General features: G+C 34.8%; 1 protein-coding gene across 2 annotated transcripts in view; it reads right to left on the reverse strand.

Moving 5' to 3' along the window:
• The window catches only part of LOC145256472 (neo-calmodulin-like), a 94,278-nt gene that overhangs the window by 20,964 nt on the left and 50,586 nt on the right, over positions 1-22,728 (reverse strand). Inside the window, exon 1 of one of the 2 annotated variants that reach the window (XM_080115410.1) lies at positions 17,908-18,213. The exons of the other annotated variant lie outside the window; for it this stretch is intronic. Coding sequence (XP_079971536.1) covers positions 17,908-17,910 — 3 coding nt within the window. The 5' untranslated portion in view covers positions 17,911-18,213. Of the gene's footprint in view, positions 1-17,907; positions 18,214-22,728 lie in introns of those variants that run through there. 2 annotated transcript variants of the gene reach the window in all.

Consider the following 22,728-nt stretch of genomic DNA (forward strand, 5'->3'; position numbering starts at 1 on the left):
AAAAAAGGTTGCGGACTCTTTTCCTGATCACCGTTTCCCTTCTTCATATTGTCTTGATGTGTCCAAGACTAACCTCACTAGGTGTCTTTGTGATAATCATCTCTTTTTACACTAAGTGGCTTTAACGTAATAAGCATAAATACATCTGGGTTCTTCCTCCTTGCAAGATTATAATTTGCTGGTTAAGCCATAAATACCGACTGGTGGAGCAGCCTGAGAGAGACGTAGAAAGGTACACTGCAAGCCTCACGCTAAGGATATACCAACTAAACTCAAATCTATGGTTCCCACTTTGCCAAACTTTCACAAAAAGCACTCAACTAGCTACAACCACGATAAACGATTTCCCCACTCTATATCTGTGCTTAAATCTAAATGCAGATTTCATGAACAAAGCTTCTTTCCCAAAACTGCCCGCCCGTGGAACAGTGTTCCGCTGTCCTGCTTCCCGGTTGAATACAACATGATAGCCCTCTAATCCAATGTAAACAATACAACGTCCCCACAAATAATAGAATTCTATCCAATTTACACGATTAACGATTACTACATTACCACCTTACATGCATTAACCCTTATCCTCGAGTGGCCTTTGAGCCTTGATAAGTGGTGACTCTCAAGTAAATAAAAGCTCCGGCTACAAACACTCGTTCAAATTATTACTCCAATCTATTTCAGGTCATAACAGTCTTGTCTGGAGCAATTTCCATTTAAACAAGCTGAGCATGCAAAGTTCCCTTCGTTGAGTGAAAAAAATTTACTTTTACCATGACTAATGTTTGTGCAAAATTTCAAAAAATTCAAGGAGTGGTTATTGAGAAAAGTGCAAAATTAAATAGAAACGATTTGGGGGCAATTTTACCCCTATAATGGTCCCTAGAGAGCAACCATAGTTATCCCGGAAAATCTATTGTGGCAAAAATTTACTTTCACCATGACTAATGTTTGTGCAAAAATTTTAAAAAATCCAAGGCATGGTTATTGAGAAAAATGCGAACAAACAAATGGGAGCAAATCCCTCCTCTGTTGGGGGACCCCAAAAAATGCTCAATATTAAAGTCGCATGATCACATTATTGAAAATTAATGTCCTTCTGTATTTTTTTTTTAATATGAGATTATTTATTAGTGTAGGGAGGTTTCAAGAGTAAATAAAAATCTACTGCCTTGTATAGGGATTGAACTTGCAACTGTTTGTTTGGGATAGCTACACTTCCACAGCAGAGTTACACCACTCAATATTTCTTGTATTGTTCCATGAAAAATGCTGCATCGATAATATGTTCAGTGTTTTAGGTGGAGTCAAAATGAATGTAAAAAAATGAGGATCCGTTTAAAGACAGACAACAAATATTTTTTTGTGACGACAAAACCAGGAAATATTGACAAATATTTAGACGAACAATGCTTTTGATTTTGTTTCCATGTTTTTTTTGTTTTTTTTTAAACGATAATCCGTGAGAAATATTTCTGATGCGTGGAATACTAATTTGCATTCTCAAGTATTCAACCAAAATGAATCAACGCCGGCCTTTCTTGTTTTTTTTTTTCATATATAAATGTTGTATACAAGCAGGCTGCTCGACATTGCCCGGTCATAAAATATGCTTAAATATATTTTAACGCATCCAGATTTTGTATTTATTATTATTGAAAAAAAAAAATCGATTGTTTATCATATCGTACTCAATATATATAATAATAATAATAATTTAAAAAATTAAAAATAATGACTTCAGTACCATCAGCTAAAATTGAAACCAGCACTCCAGCCTTTGTTGATACTGTCTGAACTATCGCCAAATAGATAAGAAAAGGTTAAATATTAAGCGACTTCAAGCCCAAATATTCAGAAAGGAGTTTGATAAAGAAGTTTCGCATATATATATGTATATATATATATATATATATATATATACTAGCAAAAGTACCCGTCGTTGACTGGGTTCAAAAACAGCCTACAGAAAATGGACTCTGATTTATGAAAGTATGATAGGTTATGAAAAGGAAGGGTTGTAAAGAGATAGCTCCGAATTTGGGGGTATCAAAACCAAAGCAAAATATGATGAAAGTAAAAATAAAATAGATAAACCCCATAATTTATTATACCATACCTGTTCACACTGAAACACTTATCACAATATTCTGTGGATCTATATTAAAAAACCGTGTTAAACTTTGTGACATATTTCCATTCTATGGAGGTCAGGCACGAACGAACACCCCATAATTTTATTATACCATATTTCTTCAAACTGAAACATAATTATCAAAGTATACTTACGCAGATAGACATGAAAAGTCTTTATTAAAGTTTGTGCCTATTTCCATTCTATGGAGGCCAGGCGCAAACGCAGACCCCACAATTTTATTATACCATCCCTATTTAAATTAAAACATACTTATCAAAGTATTCTTATGTACATCTATATCAAAAACACTTGTAAACGTTTTTTTTTTTAAATTTTTAAATTTTTTATTTCCATACTTTGTGGACCAGGCGCGAACGCAGACCCCACAATTTTAATGAACCACCATTCTGCAGGATCAAACATACCCATTCCTGTGTCTCGATACATCTTCTATCATTATATGTAATCAGTTTTTTAAAATAGTCAACCATATAGGAGCCTATTCGTGACCAGATACACACACACACACGCAGACATTCAGCTTTATATTACACACACACACACACACACGGTGGAATGCTAAAATTGTTGCCCTAGAAAAGACGACATGATTCCATTTCCGTTTGATGAAAACCGTTTTTTTTTTTTTTTTTTGCAGACCATCTATTAGTTGGCCAGTTGTGTATAAATTCCAAGAAACATCAGAGCTTTTTATCATGCCTGAAAGTGACACGATGTTCAAAGAGTGAGATCGGAGATGCGCCGCTGTACAACTCATGCTTTCTACTGATCCACGTTATGACAACAGGACCATTGCCAGCACCCTCAAAATTCATCGCTGGATTGCCATGAATAACAGGGAGATGCACAAGGTAACGAAAACAAAGTTTCCGGTCACGGTTATGGTCTTCGGTGTGGTTTCAAGTGAGGGCCACATCATGCCACCTTGAAAGTCAACATCAACGTGTACATGGATGTGCTGAAGAGTGTGGTGATCCCCTGGTGAAATCAGGTGACCGCTGAAAAACCTTAGGTGTGGCAGCAGGATTTGGCACCGGCCCACAAGTCCAAAGAGACCCAGGCTTTGTACCCTTCTCTTACTGGCCCTTTCTCCCCTAACCTGAATTAGCTGAACTACTTCATTCGGTCATACGTCGAGACCTTCCACAACACCAGCCTGATCACTGCCATCTGCCAAGTATTAACCGAGCTCTCACTGGCGCTTGTGGAAAAGGCATGCACCCAGTTCCAGACCTGTATTAAGGCGGTGATTGAGGCTGAAGGTGGCTACATTGAATAGATGTCAGTTCTACATCTGTTCTTCAGATGCTGCACTTCTATTTCTTGTTCTCTTTCAGTGGAGGAAAAATCCTTCACGACTGAGACAATTTTTATTTTTGTACCTTTTCTCCACGTTAAAAAACGACCCTGGTGTCTAACTTTGTCCCGTGGGGAGGCATAGTAAATAGGTACTACATAATCAAGTTATGTGAATTGATTTTTTCAATTAAGTTTTAAAATAAAACTGTAGTGTTGTTTTTTTAAGGCAACACTTTTATCATTCCACCCTATATATATGTTATATACAAACATGTTAGAATGCTAGAATTCAATGCAATTATACACAATGTAGAAACTATGCATAAAAAGAATCAGGCATAATAGTTAAATGAAACCAATCGTCTAATAAGAACTCATAAAAAAATGAATAATTAATTTTCAAATTAATCTTCCTGCATATGAATAATCTTCCTGAAGTCAATCGCATATGAATAGTCTTCCTGAAGTCAATCGCATATGAAGTTCGTTTTCATAATTTTTAAACAGAAAAAGACTCAGAGTGAGAAAGTAGGTTTTTAATATTAATGACAGAGTGAGAAATTTTAATATTAATGACAGAGTGAGAAAGTAGGCTTTTAATATTAATGTCAGAGGGAGAAAAGAAAACTTTATGGGTAGATAATAATGAATAGGTTTTTGTAATAGGCAGGCATAGTGACCTAAAAATAAAATGGCTACCGAGTTCGAGTTTTATACAAAAACTGAAAGATTTTTCTGTATTTTTGTTTTGAAAATCTGTTTCAATCTAAGTAAGCGTACACACACACACACACACACACACACACACACACACACACACACACACACACACACACACACACAATCCTTGGCAATGCTGGGTAACAAATAAATGTTATCAAAAGGCAAGATAAGTTACTTTTTTTACCTAACTGGAAAAGTTTTTAGTGTTTTTATTGAATGTAAAATGTTTATTTAGTTCGAAAACATACAGTGTTTATCAGTATATGTAAAAAAAATATCCTTGGCAATGCTTGGTAAGTAGATCTCATTTTGGAAACAAAAATAAAATTGACTATATAAAATTGACTATATAAAAATGTGAACTCTTATTTTCAACAACAACAACAACAACAAAAAGGTCTTTATTTTTGCATTTACCATTTTATTGTTTGGTGAAAAAATTACTTTGTCAACCAATTTTTTCACACATATGAAACCATTGTCATAAAACAGAGACTAACTCAAAGAATACGAAAATATCTACAGAGACAGTAACTTTTCTCTTTTCTTTTCCAAAGAACAACCAACATACCTGAGGAAGGTCGAAGGCTAAACTGACCAAAACGTAGCACAAATAACACTCAAGATGAGAATAATAGTTCGATCCATACAAGTAATTTAAAAATCCCTCCCTGTCTTTAGTAAAATAACTTGAGTTATGGCCCTTAGTCTCTTTTTTCAACAACTCATCTATAAAATTGGGGGAGGGGCACATCACAGTGCACTGGGAGGAAGCTTCACATGCGTCATTGCAATGATTTAGTCCATAATACATTGTAGTCTACATTGAACTGTAAAGAATCTGCTGTTGATTTTATAAAATTATTTTTTATATATAATGGCTTGAATTACAGTTTAAAATGCGAAAGTCAAGTACCATGTTTCAATTGTGCTCCAAACAGAAACATTCATTTCGAACACGCCCCTGTCATATCCAAGAATCTACTGTTGATTCTATATGCTTGGATTTACTGCTTGTGCAATGATAATGGCTTGAATTTAAGTTTAAAATGAAATATTCAAATATCATGGTTCAATTGTGCTTGAAACAGAAACATTCATTTTTAACGCGTCCTTATCATATCAAAGAACCTACTATTGATTTCATAGGTCAGGCCTTTCAGCTTGTGTGGTAATAAAGCTTCTCAAATGCATTTGTGATGTTAGGCTGTCTAAGGTGTTAACTTTGGTCAAAATCGTCTGTCGCTTCTTTCATCAAATTATTTTCGATTACCAATATTTATTGAAGACATTCTGATGCATTCCCAGTCTATCTAAGAATACTGCCAGGCAGAAAGTATTTTTGTGTAAAATCTCATTAAGAAATCAACCCAACCATTTTGGAGTTGATAGGAAATGAACTCGCATGCAAAGTTCCTTTCATATAATAGTAAAAATACCTGCAACTGGAGAGAACTTGTGAATTTAATATTCCCTTGATACTCCTCCTTTAGAGGAAGCTGGTTCGACCCACGTAAGGTGAATGCCACTGGCATATATATTACTGATGAGATGATTCCAAAGCCCCCCCCATTCTGATGCAATACAAAAAATAAATTACTAATTCTGTTTTAAATTTCTGATTCCAATACAATTACCGATTCTTTTTTCATGCACAACACAATATACCCGAAAAATGACAATGGCGAGACAACACACTGAACAAATGAATATAGTTCAGGATTTGTAAGGAGTAATTCTCGACCCTTCATAGGCTGGACAAAAGAAGAACCCAAACACCAGAGCCAGAAGGCTATGAAACTAATGACCAAGAACATTGGACAGGACTCTACAGACAAATTTATCTTAAGTTGACTTTTGACAACTAAATATTTTCGCTTATTCGCCAAGTAGAAAAATTACTAATCAAACCTACGTGATTTTTGGAATATGACATCTTTGTTTTGTGATGCGTACATACATCATAAGGATTTTTCTCTTTATTTTTCTAAATAAGTGTAATTCTAAAAATTCTAAATATGCACTGAATTTTATGTTGAGATTTGAAGCTGATAAAATTTGCATTTCTTCAAACATTTTTCAAAATAAAAAAAAAAAAAAGAAAAGCATATTGTATTATTAAACCTTTTATTGTTGAAATAATTTGACTTTGCTCAATAAAAAAAATAATAATGGTTGAAAAGACATTTTTCACTCAGCAATGAGATTTGGAAGATTGTTGGTGCAAAGGACACAATCGCCAGAAGATAAGCGTTTTATTATTTCTAGTCACCACTTGAAAAATCTCTTGCAAATGCGACTGTTTCAGTCACAACGTAAAGCCCTGTTGAACCACATTCTAAGGATGATACTGCCTGACTACGTAAAAAAGAGGGAAAGAGGAAGATGACTGGTAAGTATAGAAGACCATGTGGTTGACATAAAAACATAACTAGAATAGACAGATAGCATGCTGGGCAAAGTAAAAGAAACTAAATGCTGTTCAGGTAATGCAAAAATCAGAAGTAATTCTGGACCCTTCATAGACTGGACTAAGGGAGATCTCATGCAACAGAATCAGAAGAGTCAAAAACTAATGATCATGAACATTGCACACCGGAAGGATAATACTGACTGACTACGAGAAATTGGAATCATAGAAAAATTGACCTTATACAACAGATGGCAATACTATAAACAGCTAAAATATTAAGGAAAATTCTCAAGTGCAGAAACCAGGACAGAAAAGAAAGACAACTTAAGTATCAAAGCCTGTGTAGACGGTTAAAGAAAAGAAAAAAAATAGAAAAATACATAACCCAAAATACAGAAAGACTGATGATCAAGGCAAGAAGCATTGCCAAAATGAACAATTCAGAGAGTAGCAATAACTGGAAACAAAAAGAGAAAAGAAAAAAGGGAAGAGAAGCAGCTACATGAACAATTTATAAGATTTACCCAAGAAGAGGCACAGAAAACAATATATGGCCACAAAAAGGACACCTGAACAGAGAAATGGAATCATTACTGACAGTCACATAGAAAATTGTGGTCAGAACGCAGCAAAATAGACAAAACACGCCGTCATATTCGGGTTAACACAGTTTATATGACCATATGCATTAAATGAGTATAAGAAATTGACATCCAAACTGACATATCTCTGGCCAGGTCTGTATTTATTTCTCAAGTCCATTTTCTTTAATTTGCTCCAGGTTTTCTTTGAGCTTACCTCATATGAACTGGACCTAATACCTCAACTGTTCTATGTCTACTAACCTAATTAGTCCGTTTCTAGCAACCACTCAAGACACACTGCCATATAAAATAGATGTTAAACCACATGTGATGGTGATGGTGATGAGGACTTGAGTAACATTTTTATTTTGAGTTTTAACAATTTTTTTTTTTGGGGGGGGGGGAGTGTAAAAGACGTGCAAATTTTTTGGCAATACCAACAGATAGATATTCCTGTGATAGTTTTTGGAGGTTATGCTATTTGCATTTTAATGCTTATCTTTGGAGGAAGAGAGAGGGGGATTTATTCTATAAAATTACTGGCGGCCCGTTCCATTATCTACCGGATAGAGGGCTGGGCATGGATTAAGTTTCGGCTTTAGGATACAAACAAACTTAATCCCCAGAATCAAAGCAAGTCCGCACAAGGCACGACCTATAATAACTATTTGGCATGTTGTTGTCGTCGCGATCGTCTCAAGTGGAAAAGTCGTTAACGTAAACAAAAACAAAAGTTGAGCGTGTACATATATGCAATTTCCACTAGCGTGAGTTGTGGAAATTCCACCGTTGCATTTTTTTTTTTTTTTGCGTTGGAATTAAATATTTGTTACTTATCCAGAATTCAACCTAATTAAAAACAGAAATACAGAAAAATCTGGTGCCGATGCAGTTGAACCATGGCTGTTATGTTCAAACACTGTTCGTTACAGTTCAAATCTCTCTTGGACCCCTCCCCCCAACACCGTCCGGCACCATTGCAAAGTAATAAACAAAAAATATTTATTAGACGGCTTTTCTTTCTGTTTTAGCAAAAAGGCATTCATTACCATTACTTTCCAAACAATGCCTGCTTCTTGTTTTTTTCTAACTGTTCATTTTGTCTGCCATGAGATTAACAAAACCCTGCCATTTCAACACCAGTTTAAAAGTCCACTGCCACTGCGGGGCCACATGTCCATTTCACCTTGCAAGCATTTTTCTTTCTCGTCCACACGCTACGTAGTCAGCCATTTCTTGTTTTTGACTTTACAGGCTCATCCTTTTCGACGTTCATTTTTCTTTTCTCTTCAACCACGTGGTGCATTTTTTTCTTTCTTTCTTGTCGCGTAAGCTCACGCACACTTCCTAATTTGCATATATGCTTTATTTCGGCTACTGCTGCTAATATCTTCGCAAGCCAGTTATCTTACGGCTGCTGCTAATACTTTCCCATGCACTCGGTTACAAAGATATAAAAGACATTAAAAAAATGAAGATAAAAAAGTCCCTATGATGTGCTTGGTCGTTATGGAATGAAGTTCTTATAAAAAAAAAATCCTTTTTTTTTAAATCTAATTCTTGAAGTTTGCTAAATTTTGACGAGGTTATTTTTACAGTTTTATATAATGGGGTCGCAAATGGATGGTAACATTTTGTGCTAGTAAGACCAATAGTAAGACAAATAGTAAGACCAATAGTAAGACCAATAGTAAGACCAATAGTAAGACAAATAATACGACCAATAGTAAGACAAATAATACGACCAATAGTAAGACAAATAATAAGACCAATAGTAAGACCAATAATAAGACCAATAATTTACAGTTTTATATAATGGGGTCACAAATGGATGGTCACATTTTGTGCTAGTAAGACCAATAGTAAGACAAATAATAAGACCAATAGTAAGACAAATAATAAGACCAATAGTAAGACAAATAATAAGACCAATAGTAAGACAAATAATAAGACCAATAGTAAGACAAATAATAAGACCAATAGTAAGACCAATAGTAAGACAAATGATAAGACCAATAGTAAGACAAATGATAAGACCAATAGTAAGACAAATGATAAGACCAATAGTAAGACAAATAATAAGACCAATAGTAAGACAAATAATAAGACCAATAGTAAGACAAATAATAAGACCAATAATAAGACCAATAGTAAGACCAATAATAAGACCAATAATAAGACCAATAATAAGACCAATAATAAGACCAAGTTGCTCTCCTTTAACAATTACAAGACACCTCTCCAACCATCGCTATCAATGACAATAACATCCTACCTGAGAATTCTTTCTTCAAACTCCTCAACCTAACATTTGCGGACAATATGAACTGGGATAAATACAGTGAGGCAATTGCGAAAGCTGCTGCAAAGACGGTGGGTTCCTCTATCGAGCTAGAAGACTATTCACACTTGAGAGTATCGTATACCTCCACAAGGCCACTATTTACCCATGCATGGAGTCGTGTTGCCACATCTGGGCTGATACATCTACCATTAGCCTTTCCCTCTTGGATAAGGTCCCAAAAAAAAAAAAAAAAAAAGAAAAAAAGAATTTTCAATCTAATAGGTCCCACTTTGTCAACTAAGCTCCAACCCCTGCCTCATCACCGTAATGTTGCATCTCTGTGTCTGTTTTACAAATATTTTAATGGAATGTGCTCTGATGAACTCATTGCACTTGTGCCCCTCGATGTACATATCCCTGACAAACCCGCTTAAAATCTCACCCCTTCACTGTTGAGGTCCCTAAATGCCAGAAAGTCTTCTACTTAATAGCTTCTTCCTTCGAACAGCTAGACTTTGGAATTCCCTTCCTACTTCTCTGGCTGTACTGATATGCAGAAATTTAAATGTAATGTAAACCAACATCTTGTCAATCTTTTCTAGTCGTGGTCCCAAATAGTAGCCCCTTACGTCCAAGTGGTGATATGCCTTGTTAGGGGTGAACATGTGTAAAAAAAAAAAAAAGGTATTCTTTTTTTCTTCTTTTTTTTTTTTTTTACAAAAAATCGTTTCCAAATTTATCAATAAAATTATTAGAACTTCATGTGCATTTTGGAAAACTTTAAGAATCAAATGGAGCTCCCCCCCTCTTCGTAGCTAAAACTGCCAAGATGGCTACGTTGCGAGGGCTCCAACTAAAGTTTGATTTTCCTGTTAACAAAAAAAAAAAAAAATATGATCAAATTAAGCATTTTTCTTTTATGAGAACATCATTTCATAACAGGCACGTCCATAATTGAGATTTTTCTTTATTTCGTTCTTTAATATCTTTGCTATACTGCATTAGCACCAAAAAATCTTTAAGACATATATGTACCCGTCACAGAACGAAAATGTAATATTCCAAAAATCATGTAAATTGATCATGTTTATCTTTTTAATAGGAAATCATTTCTTATGATTTTTAGCGATTTATTATTAACTAGACTACCCATGACCCGTTGGGTCAGTATGTTATATTAGCTATGGAGTTCGTGTATGAGCATGACACTTGTGACGTAAAGAAAATAGTTTTTTTTTGACATAACAGAAACATTTCTATGAAAGTATATTAAAATGAAAAAAGAATATAGATAGATTTCTATGAGTCGTTCTGTTTATTATAATTGATTATTTTTGAAAAAAAAAAAAAATATATATATATATACAGTTACTGAATTATAAGTGGTTGGCCATACTTATAGGTAAATGTGCACTGAACAGATACCATAATACTTATTATAGTTAAATTCAAATTTTGATATATCTTTTTTTTTTTTTTTTTTACATCGTTCATATCTGTATTACGTTTAAGTTATTTTAAACCCCACTCTTCCCATGTTAAATAATAATTTCGACATAATAACGTTAATATTTCAGCGTCCCAATTGTTCTTTTGTTTTTGTTTATTTTAAACCCCCACTCTTCCCATGTTAAATAATAATTTCGAAATAATAACGTTAATATTTCAGTGCGCCGCGCATGCGCAACCGGCTGTCGTAAACAGGAAAGTGGATTACATACATCGTTACAAGGTCATTTGAGTTTCATATTTATATAGATCATAGCAACTAAGAATCCAAATTTTTTACCTAACCAGCCAAGTTTTAATGTTTATAAGATTTTTTGAGTTCTTCTGTCGATTTTTGTGATCTTTGAAATCAATGCATTTCAGGTGAAAACATTACATACTTATGTGTCATGTCGAAATTAGTTTCAATTCAAAAAATTACGAAAAATCATTCAGTAGATATATTTTTAACCACAACAAAAAAAAATCATCCACATTATGTTCCATTTAGAAATGGCGGAACCTTAATTTAAATCAAGGGAGATAAGTCAATTTGTCATACTGAATTTGTCGCACAACTCTTTCACATGGAAGCATATACATTTGGATAATTCAATAAATTGTATTTTTTACTTATAATTATATTTTTACTGGACCATTTTTCGCAATTTTTGGAATCTCTACAATTATATAACAGGAACTTAGTGTGTGTGTGTGTGTGTGTGTGTGTGTGTGTGCAAGTTTGTCCCTTATGGACTTGAAAACGGCTGGGCCGATTTTTATAAAATTTTATACAAAGGTACTTTATGTGTCTGGCAGTGTTTTTAGATAGGTTTTGTATTAGAATGTTTTTGATAGATATCGATAATTAAAAAATTGGATGAAAGAAGGAACTAGCGATTTTAATCAAAGTTAATACCTTCCACTACCTAACATCGCAAGTGCATCTGAAAAGTGTTATTACCGCACAAGCCGAAAGGCTCGGCATAAAATCAACAGTAGGTTCTTTCGATATAACAGGGGAGGATTGAAAATGAATGTTTCTGTTTAAAGCACAATTGCACCATGATACTTGACTTTTGCATTTTAAACTTTAATTCAAGCCCTTATATAGAAAAATTGTTGCAATATTTTAAGATTAATGGGGTATGATCCCACACAGTCGGAAGATTCTATTTATAAACGATGCTGCTAAGAACTGACGAATCAAATTAATTCACGTTCTGCTACCAACCAATCAGAAACCAGAATTGCTTCATAAATATTAAACCTTTTCTGGAGCAATTTCACATGTTCTTTCCCGGGTTTCGACACGGTAAGAATATTTTGTTCTGTGGAACTGTCTACTACAAACAAGTCACCTCCCAGGACTTGTGTGTAACAGCGAACCATCTGAAACTGTTCTGAAACTCAAAATGGCTTACACTTCTAGAATTTTATAAAATCAACAATAGGTTCTCTACAGTATAATGTAGACTACAATGTATGGTGAACTAAGTCACTTTCCTCCCGGTGCACTGTGATGGATCCTCAATTAGAGCAGGCAATCAATTGATTTGATTTAAAACGGGTGATTTTACCGATTTCGATAACAATCAAAATATGGGACGTGAAACATTTGCTGATCATCATTCAATCCCGGGCAACGTCGGGTCACCCTACTAGTTTATACTAATTTCGATACGACACGTAATTATGTAATAATATTTCCACCGGAAATGCTTTGATTTAAAAATCACCGATCAAGAAAGCACCCATTAAAAAAATTTTTTTTTTAATTTCATATTTTTTCGATTATAATGTCCGTCTTCTTGACAACGAACATTCAATGGGGGATAATTGTCATAGATAGACAGTTTGAATGTCTTATCTCGCCTTAAAAGTTTGGATAATAATTCTTAGCCTTTAAAGTGTCTTTTTTTTTTTTTTTTTTTTTTTTTTTCACATTTGAAATTTTATTCACAATTCTCCTCCATTCAGAATATTTTCGTCCTTCTAACGAATAGATTATAGGAGGGAAATGTGCATTTCTCTCCTAATACTTAAATAAACACAAGGCCAAATGACATTGCTTTTAACAAAACAATAATAAAGGGTTTATTTAAAAAAAGGCAAGATTGTATCTCAAACTGGAGAGAAAGAAAGAAAGTGTAAAAGTCTGTTTGGAGGTGTCGTCTGCCACTAGACTGCAGTCATCAACAAGTAGCAGTGGGAGGGGTGAGTGAGAGAGGTCTGGATAGGTCGCTTGCTGGTATCCCTCTGGCGATAGCAGCTGAGATCCCAAAGGGCTAAAAATAGTCCTTAAAGGGACAGCTCAAATCAATGCGCCCTGCCAACCGATTGATCAGTGTGGCCGAATCACTTTGGCATCGGGCATTGATCCGCTTATAGTGAATAATTTGTTAACTGCTACATCACCCCCTGCTTAGGCGAAAAGCCGATGAACAAAAATAAAAAGGTAGCAGTCTTTAGAAAAATACTGAACACAGGGCAACGTAATGTCTGGAAGTTTATGTTGCCGAAGAAAGAATATATAAAGGGGTAATGAGAATAGAAAGTTCCAGTTAAAATTTCTTTTTTTTTTAAATTGAAATAAATTACAGTTTATTGTTGTAGAGAGAGAAAAAGTGAGAAAGTCAATCCAGGCTATGGAGAGAGAAAGTGTGTAAGGTGTACGCACTGTCTGTTGGCTATTGTCCCACACATAGTAGCAGGGGACATGAAACGCGCACGTGCCGAAGGGAACAGTAGGTCCTTTGACCACTCAGGTTGAGAGCCGGGTCGAAGAGAAGGAAACAGCTCAGCTCTCTTGCTTTTGTAGTTGTTTCTGGTGTCCTTCGCGCATGTGTGGATTTCCTTTAAAGGGAAGTGACGTTGCCCATATGTGCGTACGTGTGTATGTGTGCGTACATGTGTGCACGTTAGAGTGTGTGTGTATGTGTGCGTACATGTGTGCACGTTAGAGTGTGTGTGTATGCATATGAATGTGAGTGTATGTACATGAACATATGTACGTATGTGTACGTGCGCGCATGTTTGTGTGCGCTTATGTGTATGACAAGAAAAAGTGGATTGAAATGTGAACGCGTGTGTTTGTGTGTGACTAGAAAAGGCTTGCACAATACTCCCCTTCCCAGAAAAAAAAATATGCAGTGTATATTTTTTTTAATAAGCAATGTTTTGGCCAATTGACTTTTCGTCCTGTTTTTGTTGTTGGTGTGGTTGTTTCAAAAACGAAGTGTGTTCATAAAAAAAAAAGTACTTATGCGTGGCAAAGGTGTTTACTCTAATTTTAGGCTGACGTAGGTTTTTTTTTGTGTGCTGACATGTGCAATGAGTTGCTTGGACAGTGAAGTGAATTGTTCATTTGGAAGGAAAATTTTTGTTCGTGTTGACGTGGTGTGTGTAGTTCTAGGAGTCTTTGCAAGTGAGTCTGCAGTAGTGTGTGTACATTGCCTGTATGGGCGTTCGTTGGCATCCCTCTGGCGATAGCAGCTGAGATCCCAAACAGCTAAAAATAGTCCTTAAGGGGACAGCTCAAATCAGTGCACCCTGCCAACTGATTGGTCAGTGTGGCCGAATCACTTTGGCACCAGGCATTGATCCGCTTATAGTAAATAGTTTGTTAACTGCTACAGATAACACAATGATTTGAACACTACAAAGTCAGTCCCGGAAATAACCGAAGCAGTCTATGATTTGTAAGGCACGAAAAATATGAAAAAAGTAAAAAGACGGTATGTGGGTTAGGGTTAAAACAATTTGGGAAAGTTTTTTTTTTTCTTTTTTTAATAGCCAACAAACCGAAAACCTGGTTTAAAAAAAAAAAAAGTACTTCTACAGTTTAATCAAGATATTAAAAAAAAATGAAATATTGAAAAAAAAAAAAAAAAAAAAAAAGGTTATATTGTACGTATCTGTTTTGGAATGAAGATCTCAGAAAAAAATTTCACTTAATTTGATCGAGTAGTTTTTTTTGTTAAAAAAAAATTTTTACAGCAGAAAAAACGTTTTTATGACAGCACGTTGAAGGTAGCCATCTTTGAATTTTTTTGAACACGCCACGGGGAGATAACTCAGTTTAAAGCGTCGATCCCCCCCCCATATTTATTATCAGCTTTTCTTCCTAAAAATCGAACCCTTTTCTCGATATCATAAATTGTTTTTTCGCTGTAAAAAACAAACAAACAAAAATTACTTGATGAAATTAAGTGAATTTTTTTTCAGAGAACTTCCTTCATTCCATAACATTCGTTAAAATTACGTACAATATAACCTTTTTCCGATATTTTCATTTTTTAATATCTTGATTAAACTGTACAAGTGCCCCCCCCCAAAAAAAGACAAAAACACAAACAAAAAAAACCCCAAATATTATTAAAAATTTCTATAAATTTTTATAAATAAATAAATAAATAAAAACTTCTATATTAAAATTATATTTTGCTCTATTGACAAACCAAAAATTATATTTTGATATATGTTTAATGTTTATACAATCTTACTGTGATAAAAACAATCTTTGTGTAAAAAAAAAAAAAAAAAAAAAAAAATTCTTAAACGGTAAATTTTTAGATTAGGTCCACCTCCACACTTTTCTTTTAAATGACGACTTTTATAAGTTTTCGACTATGCTGAATACGGAAATCGCAATGAAATTTTGCGGAAATAAGTAGTTAACGAGATATAAAAAGTTGTATTATGCATTGTATTCTTTGGCGGTCATCTTTGTTACGCGGTGTGAGTACGCCATAAACAAATCTACGCGCGTAACAAAGATGGCCGCCAAAGAATACAATGCATAATACAACTTTTTATATCTCGCTAACTACTTATTTCTGCAAAATTTCAATGCGATTTCCGTATTCAGCATAGTCGAAAACCTTTAAAAGTCGTCAATTAAAAGAAAATTGTGGAGGTGAACCTAATCTAAAATAATACCCAAAAAACAAAAAATATTATATGTTGCTACAGAAAAAAAAAACAATTCTAAAAACAATCTGTAAATATTTCATGTTTCTGACATTTATTTTATTTTCACTTATAAATCATTCATTTAAAAAAATAATATTAAAACATTGAAATTATATTTTTAATACAATAACTGTTTCGCTTTTCCTATATTATTTATTTCGTTATTAGATATTTTGGCGTTCTCGGAGACACTTGTTTATATTTGAAGTTCACAGAACGGCCCGTAGAGGGCGTTTCTCATTCAAAGAACAGGGATCAATAACTCGTCTCAGTCGCCTCATGGCACTGTCATGCAGAAGTGCCAAAACTTAAAAAAAAAAAAAAAAAAAAAAAAAGTGCTTCTGGAGTTTACGGGTTGCGCTGAAATAATTTAGAAAAGCCATTCTTAACATGGGGAGAGGGACTTTGTTAGCTATTCTGTATTTTTACCGAACAGTTCAATAAAAAGATACAATAAACGTTGAATTAAACTTGAAAATCCTATTTAAAAAAAAAGGGTAAAATAGCACACAGTCCGTAAATTGCACAAGTACCAAAAGAGAAAAAAATGTTTATGAATCTATGGTATTTTAAAGTTGAATTCAATTGTTATTGTTATATTTTTGTTTATTATTTTCGTTAGGTAAAAGTACAGAATAGTTTAAAAAAACAAAACAAAAAAAACACCTTCTCCTCCCCATGTTAAGAATGGATTTCTAAATAACGTTATTATTTCAGCGCATAGACGCATCTTTTTGGCCGAGAGCAAAGTATAGTATCTGTTCTGATACTACACTTAACCTTTTCTGGCTTCGATCAGTCGAGGAGAAATCCTTCATGACTGAGGCAATTTAAATTTTTGTTCCTATTTAGAGTGCCCTTTTTTGGAAGGCTGGATTTTCCCCCACATTAAAAACCAACCTTGCGTCTAACTCTGCCCTCGTAGGGAGGCAAGTCAGTAGGAACATAGATGCATAAGTACAAAAAAAAAAAAAAAAAAAAAATTCTGTGAAATCATAAACTTTATTGGCAATTTCCAGGGTAAATTTCCAGATTCTCCGTCAATACTTGGGATTTACTTCGTAAATACTGAAATCCATCGAATACCCATAGAAATATTTAAACATTTTCTGTCAAAAGTTTTTTTCCGTACTTACGTTACCGCGCTGAAAAAAATAGATTATTTAGAAAGTCATTCTTAACATCGGGAGGGGAAGGTGTTTTGTAACTATTCTATACGACTCTCATGTAATAATTTAATAAAAGATATCGTGAAACTTGAATTCAACTTGAAAATACTATTTTAAAAAATAACACGGTAATATAAGTGCATACTGCATAGGCACCGTTTTATTTTATTATTACTTTTTAATTGTATATATTTGGTACTTGTGCAGTTTACGGACTGTACTGAAATAATATTATTTAGAAACCCATTCTTAACATGAGGCGAAGCTTGTTTAACTATTCTGTATTTTCACCTACCTATTTAATAAACAGAAGATACCGTAAAAGTTGAATTTAACTTGAAAATCGTACCCCCCCCCAAAAAAAAGAGTATAGTGAATAAACTGCAAAAGTACAAAAAAAAAAAAAGTTAAAATATGTTTGACTGAAGAAAAAAAATGGCCGCCAGCGATTAAAATAGATAATTTAAGGCGACTTTGAAACACTTTAAAAAAGTAAATTAAAAAGTTGTTTTTTGTCTGGACAAGATAGAAAATTAAGACGAAGGATCAATTTTATTAAAAACACAGTCGAAATATTTCCAATGGTTACTATACTTTGATAAAAGATTGATAGATTGTATTTTCTTACACGTATAAAAATGGGGGAGAGGGGTATATCCGTCACGCCCAAGTTTGAAAACGACAACGTCAAACGGCAAAACACGGAAATAACATAAAACCCACAAAATAAATGTAAAAAAATTACACACACACACACACACACACACAAAATAAGGGGCAATGAAAAAACTTTAAAAATCGATAAATATTTTTGTACATACCATTTCTTAAAAAAGAAAAAAAGAACAATTGAATTAAAAGAAACAAATATTGTTTTTTTTTTCTTTTCTTAGGCCGACACCAACTTTTTCCCCCACACACAAAAACAGGTTAACTAGTTTTTTTTTTGTTTTTGTTTTTTTTTTTCTTTTTAAGTGGCGAGATTAAGATTTGAATAATTTTCTCGGTGAGGAGAGTAGGTTGCGTGAGGGTATTAAGGTAGAGACAGGTAAGACGTTGTGACGTCACCAGTGGTGTCAGAAAGACAGGTGCGTGACAAACGTAAGAAAAAGAAACAGGTATGGTTTGCTATGTGAGAAAGAATGTTGGGCGAGATCTCATTCGTCCAACACCAATTAGATTATTTGAATTAGGAAGTGAGTTTCCAAACCCAGTTAAATTAAAAATAAAATAAATAAAACAAGGATAGCTGATGTACCCGGCGTTGCCCGGTACTAACCATAAAGTAAAATTCCTTAAAAACAAGTGAAGCATGCACGGTCCCTCGTGAGTGCACAGTGAACGAGGCATAAAAAAAATGACTAAGTTCAGCATTTGCCCCCACCCCCATTTAGCCCCAAAAGTCCCAAGGAGAGGTCAAACCCTGGTGAAATTGAACAAACGGTGCAGTTTTAGACCTTAACATATGTAAATTTGAGTTTTGCACCATACAAAAAAATAAATAAGTCCATCATTTGCCCCCCCCCTACCCGCACCCTATTTAGCCCCAAAAGTCCCCAAGACCTTAACATAGTTGATGCAAAACTGCTGAATAAACATACAGAAAATTTTGGACAAATATGGTAAAATAGTCCCCAAAATGCAGTGTTTTTATTAGCCCTAAAAGAGACCCTGGGGCACACCCAAGAGTTATCACGAAGTATAGACAAACAAAATTATATAGACATCAGTTAGTTCCAACTTTTCAGAAAGTCTTATAAAAATCCAACGCATCAATTTTTTTAATAAGTACAAAAGTGTCAATTTTAGCCATTTTAACCAGAAATGCACCCCTGGAGGGGGGGGGGCAACCAGAGTTTCCCCAGAAAATCTGTTCTGTTACTTTTTTACTCATATCATGTTTTATGTTTGTGCAAAATTTCAAAAAATATCAAGGCGTAGTTATTGAGAAAAGTGCGGACGGGTGAACGGACAAGGGTGAATTTACAGGTTCACCCTCCTTTCGTCGGGGGGGGGGGGCAAAAAAAACAAATGAAGTAAAAAAAAAATCGGAAAGAAACTGAGATACGTGCAAGCAAGTATTATGTTTTGGTCAATGTGGGCTGGTTGTTCCCACTAAAGATTTACCTGCAAAGGGTGTTTATTCCGAAAGCCGTTATTAACATGGGGATGTTGGGAGTAATACCCCTAAAAAGCAACTCTTTGCAGGTAAGTCTTCAGTGGGGCAACCAGGTTGCATCGACCTATATTTTTTGTAATCTATTCACTTTTTTTAAATTAAAAAAATAAAAAAATAAAAAAAAATACTTGAGCTGAAATCGAAACCAAAACCTAAAGACAAGTCAAGTACGATAACCATTAGGCCAGTTGACACAATCATTAAAAAGTATTTTCAAACCTACTTATTCTTAACATAAGTAAGCTGTCATGTGAACGATTCGTGCATGCACAATCATGAAACAGTTGACAAACAGATAAAAATCCGATGACCGCCCTCCCCCCCCCACATATCAATTTTTTTCATTTTTACCTCTTAGCAGCCATTTTTTCCAGATGCAATCCGATTAAAAAATTTTCCACATTTCTGAATACCCTATATATAAAATTTCAAATCTGTAGATCAAAAATTTGTTGAGTATATAGGTTGAGAAGTGTCCTCACATACATTCTCACTGTTATATATATCTATATATCTGGGTTAAATTGTAAAATTACTAATTTTCACGTCAAGCAATGCATACTACTACTTGGAACAAAAGGGGCAACTATTTGGGATCGTGTATGACAGGAGACTGTGGGGAGTTGAGCAGCAAGATGTCTGTTCACAAACTTCTGCAGATTAGTACGGACAGGAAAGCAGAAAACAGAGAGGGAGTTCCAAAAGTCTAGCACTGCGAGGGAAGAAACTACCAGAGTAAAAGGCTTTCTGGCATCTAGGGATCTTGATAGCGAAGGGGTTGGAATTTGCTGCTGGTCGGCTTAGTTGTGAATATGTCCGTTGAGAGGCATAAGTGCTACGAGTTGATCAAAACAAGCACAGAGGTGCATCATTGCGTCGATGGAACAGAGGTTGGAGCTTGGCCGATAATGTGGGACTTAGGAGATTCGAGATCCCGTTTTGGACTCTAACAGTGAGAGAATAGTAGTAGCTGCTTCAGCCTTGATGTGGCAACAATACTCCATGCATGGGGAAATTGTGGCTTCGTAAAGATCTAGGATATTCTCTGATGCGAGTAATTTTCTAGCATAGTAGAGGGAGCCCACCTTCTATGCAGCATCCTTGGCAATGTCCTCAGTGCATTTGCTCAATGAATTTCCAGATCATATTATGAGTGCATTTGTTGACATCTATGCTGAGCAATCAACTGTCCATGGCAGCACTTTGAAGAGCATTGTTCATGAAAACCTTGCTGATAATCTCTTCACCGATGTAGAGTAAGTGGTGTAATAGAGCACCTCCAAAACCAAGCTTAGCCCTTGTTTCGCCTCAGATGGGATAGATGAAGAAAATCATTCAATATGAGAACATGTCAAAGAACATAGAACAGGAAGAGACAATGCAGTTTTAGAATCGTGAGAATCGAAAATGGCAACAAATATCAACACCAATATAATAATCTGTATCTCTATGAAATTGTGTGTGTGTGTGTATTTGCCTACCAAACTACTCTGTCAATTTTCAGTCTACAGACTTGAGATTTGACATAAGGGGTATTGAGATTTGGGAAAATCTTTTTAATCGGTTTTCAGCCAGAAATGTGGCTGTCAAGGGGTCAAAGTTCGATTTGACCTTTGAAAACTTTACCAAACTCCTCTGCCAATTTTGGGCCTAAACACTTGAAATTTTAGATGTAGGTTACTTGGACAGGGATCACAGCATAGATGTCAACAATAAATATTAAGGAGGGTCAAAATTAGGGTCAAAGTTTTAAAAAATTTTACCTCTGCAGTCTCTAGCAAACTATTCAGCCAATTTTGGATCTAAACATTTGAAATTTTACATATAGAGTATTCAGACATGCAGCAAGCTTTTTGATCAGTTTTTGGGCGAAAATTTGGTTGCCAAGAGGTAAAAGTTGAAAAAGTTGACCTTTGCAAACTCTATCAAACTCCTCTGCCAATTTTTGGTCTAAACACTTTAAATTTTAGATGTAGGTTACCTGGACAGGAGTCAAACTTTTTAATATATATATACATATGCAGATAAAGTTATAAACAGTACATAAGGCCTGAGCAAAGCTGGGCTTAACTGCTAGTACAAATCAAAACCTTACGTTTCTGAATTTTTGAGATGAGGATTGGTTATTCGTATTATTTGGATTCATCGAACTATTGTTCTCATCTTGAATGTCATTTTTTTTTTTTTTTTTTACACAGTGGTCACCACTTAAGGCCCGGAAGCCACTCAGGGATAAGGATTATTGCAAGTACATTACGTTAGGGTGGAGATTTGATGAAGTGTTTACTTAAGGGGGCGGCTCATTCACAATGTTTCAGCCGATATAACCTCCGATCGTTTTCAGGTGTATTTTGTCGAACTCGAGAATCTAGACTGAATTTTGAACGGAACTCTTTATTTACTTCATGGAGACAGAATGCTCTTGTTCTGTCAGCCATGACTGGATATAGGTCCTAAGTTATTCGCAATTGTATTTTTCAGTCGTCCATACAGAAAATTGAACCTTCAACCTTCAGGAGAAGGTCATTTTTATGTGGTGTAGTGTAGTGGTTAGAGTGCTTGGAAACAAGCTGTGAATGCGTAATCTCCCTCTGCTGCTGCATATGAGATGACGCCACAAAAAATAGTGAAGAAATGATGAATGAGAAGTGTGAAGGACCGCCTTCATATTTTCGCCAAGTTTCAGAAAAATCTAATGGATGGGGTAAAAAGTGTCATTTTTTGCAATTTTAGGGCATTTGGGCTCCTGGGAACGTTGAATCCCAGTGAAAATGGCCAAATGGTGTAGTTTCATGCCTTAAGACATGTATATTTGAATTCAGCACCATGGCAAACCACTATATAGACATACATATCAAGTTTTTGAGTAATATGAAAAAGGAGCTCCAAAAAGACATGTTTTTTAGCCCTAAAAGTCCCAGCGGGATGTGAACCAGAATTTTGCCAGGGTCACCCATACTGAATTTATATTAAGAACAATGGCCTCCACATTTTAGCCAAGTTTCAGAAAAATCTAATGGATGGATCAAACACCATGGGGCAAAAAGTGTTATTTTGGCCCATTTTGGGACATTCTTGACCTATTTTGAGACCCTACGGATGCCAAATCCCAGTGTAAATTGATAACGGTGCAGTTCCAGGCTTTAACACATGTATATTTGAGTTGACCACCGTGAAAAACCACTATATATCAAGTTTTTGTTAAGAAATATGAAAATGAGTGACAAAAAAATTAGATGAAAACATTTAAAAAAAAGTTTCTTCCAATTTGTCTTCTTCGATTTTTATTGGTTAAGCACGTTGGCTTTTGATTTTTTCATTGGTTGATAAACTTGATCAGCCATATTCCTGCCTGTTGAGCCCAAACCAACATTTACAGAAATCCGGTGTACTAAATGCAAAAGCACTGAATATCCATACTGTTCTCATCTTGAGTGTGATTTTCACAACGTTTTGGTTGATG

Source organism: Euprymna scolopes, chromosome 32 (genome assembly GCF_053919585.1).
Source record: "Euprymna scolopes isolate OS-2025 chromosome 32, ASM5391958v1, whole genome shotgun sequence".
Lineage (NCBI taxonomy): Eukaryota > Metazoa > Mollusca > Cephalopoda > Sepiida > Sepiolidae > Euprymna > Euprymna scolopes.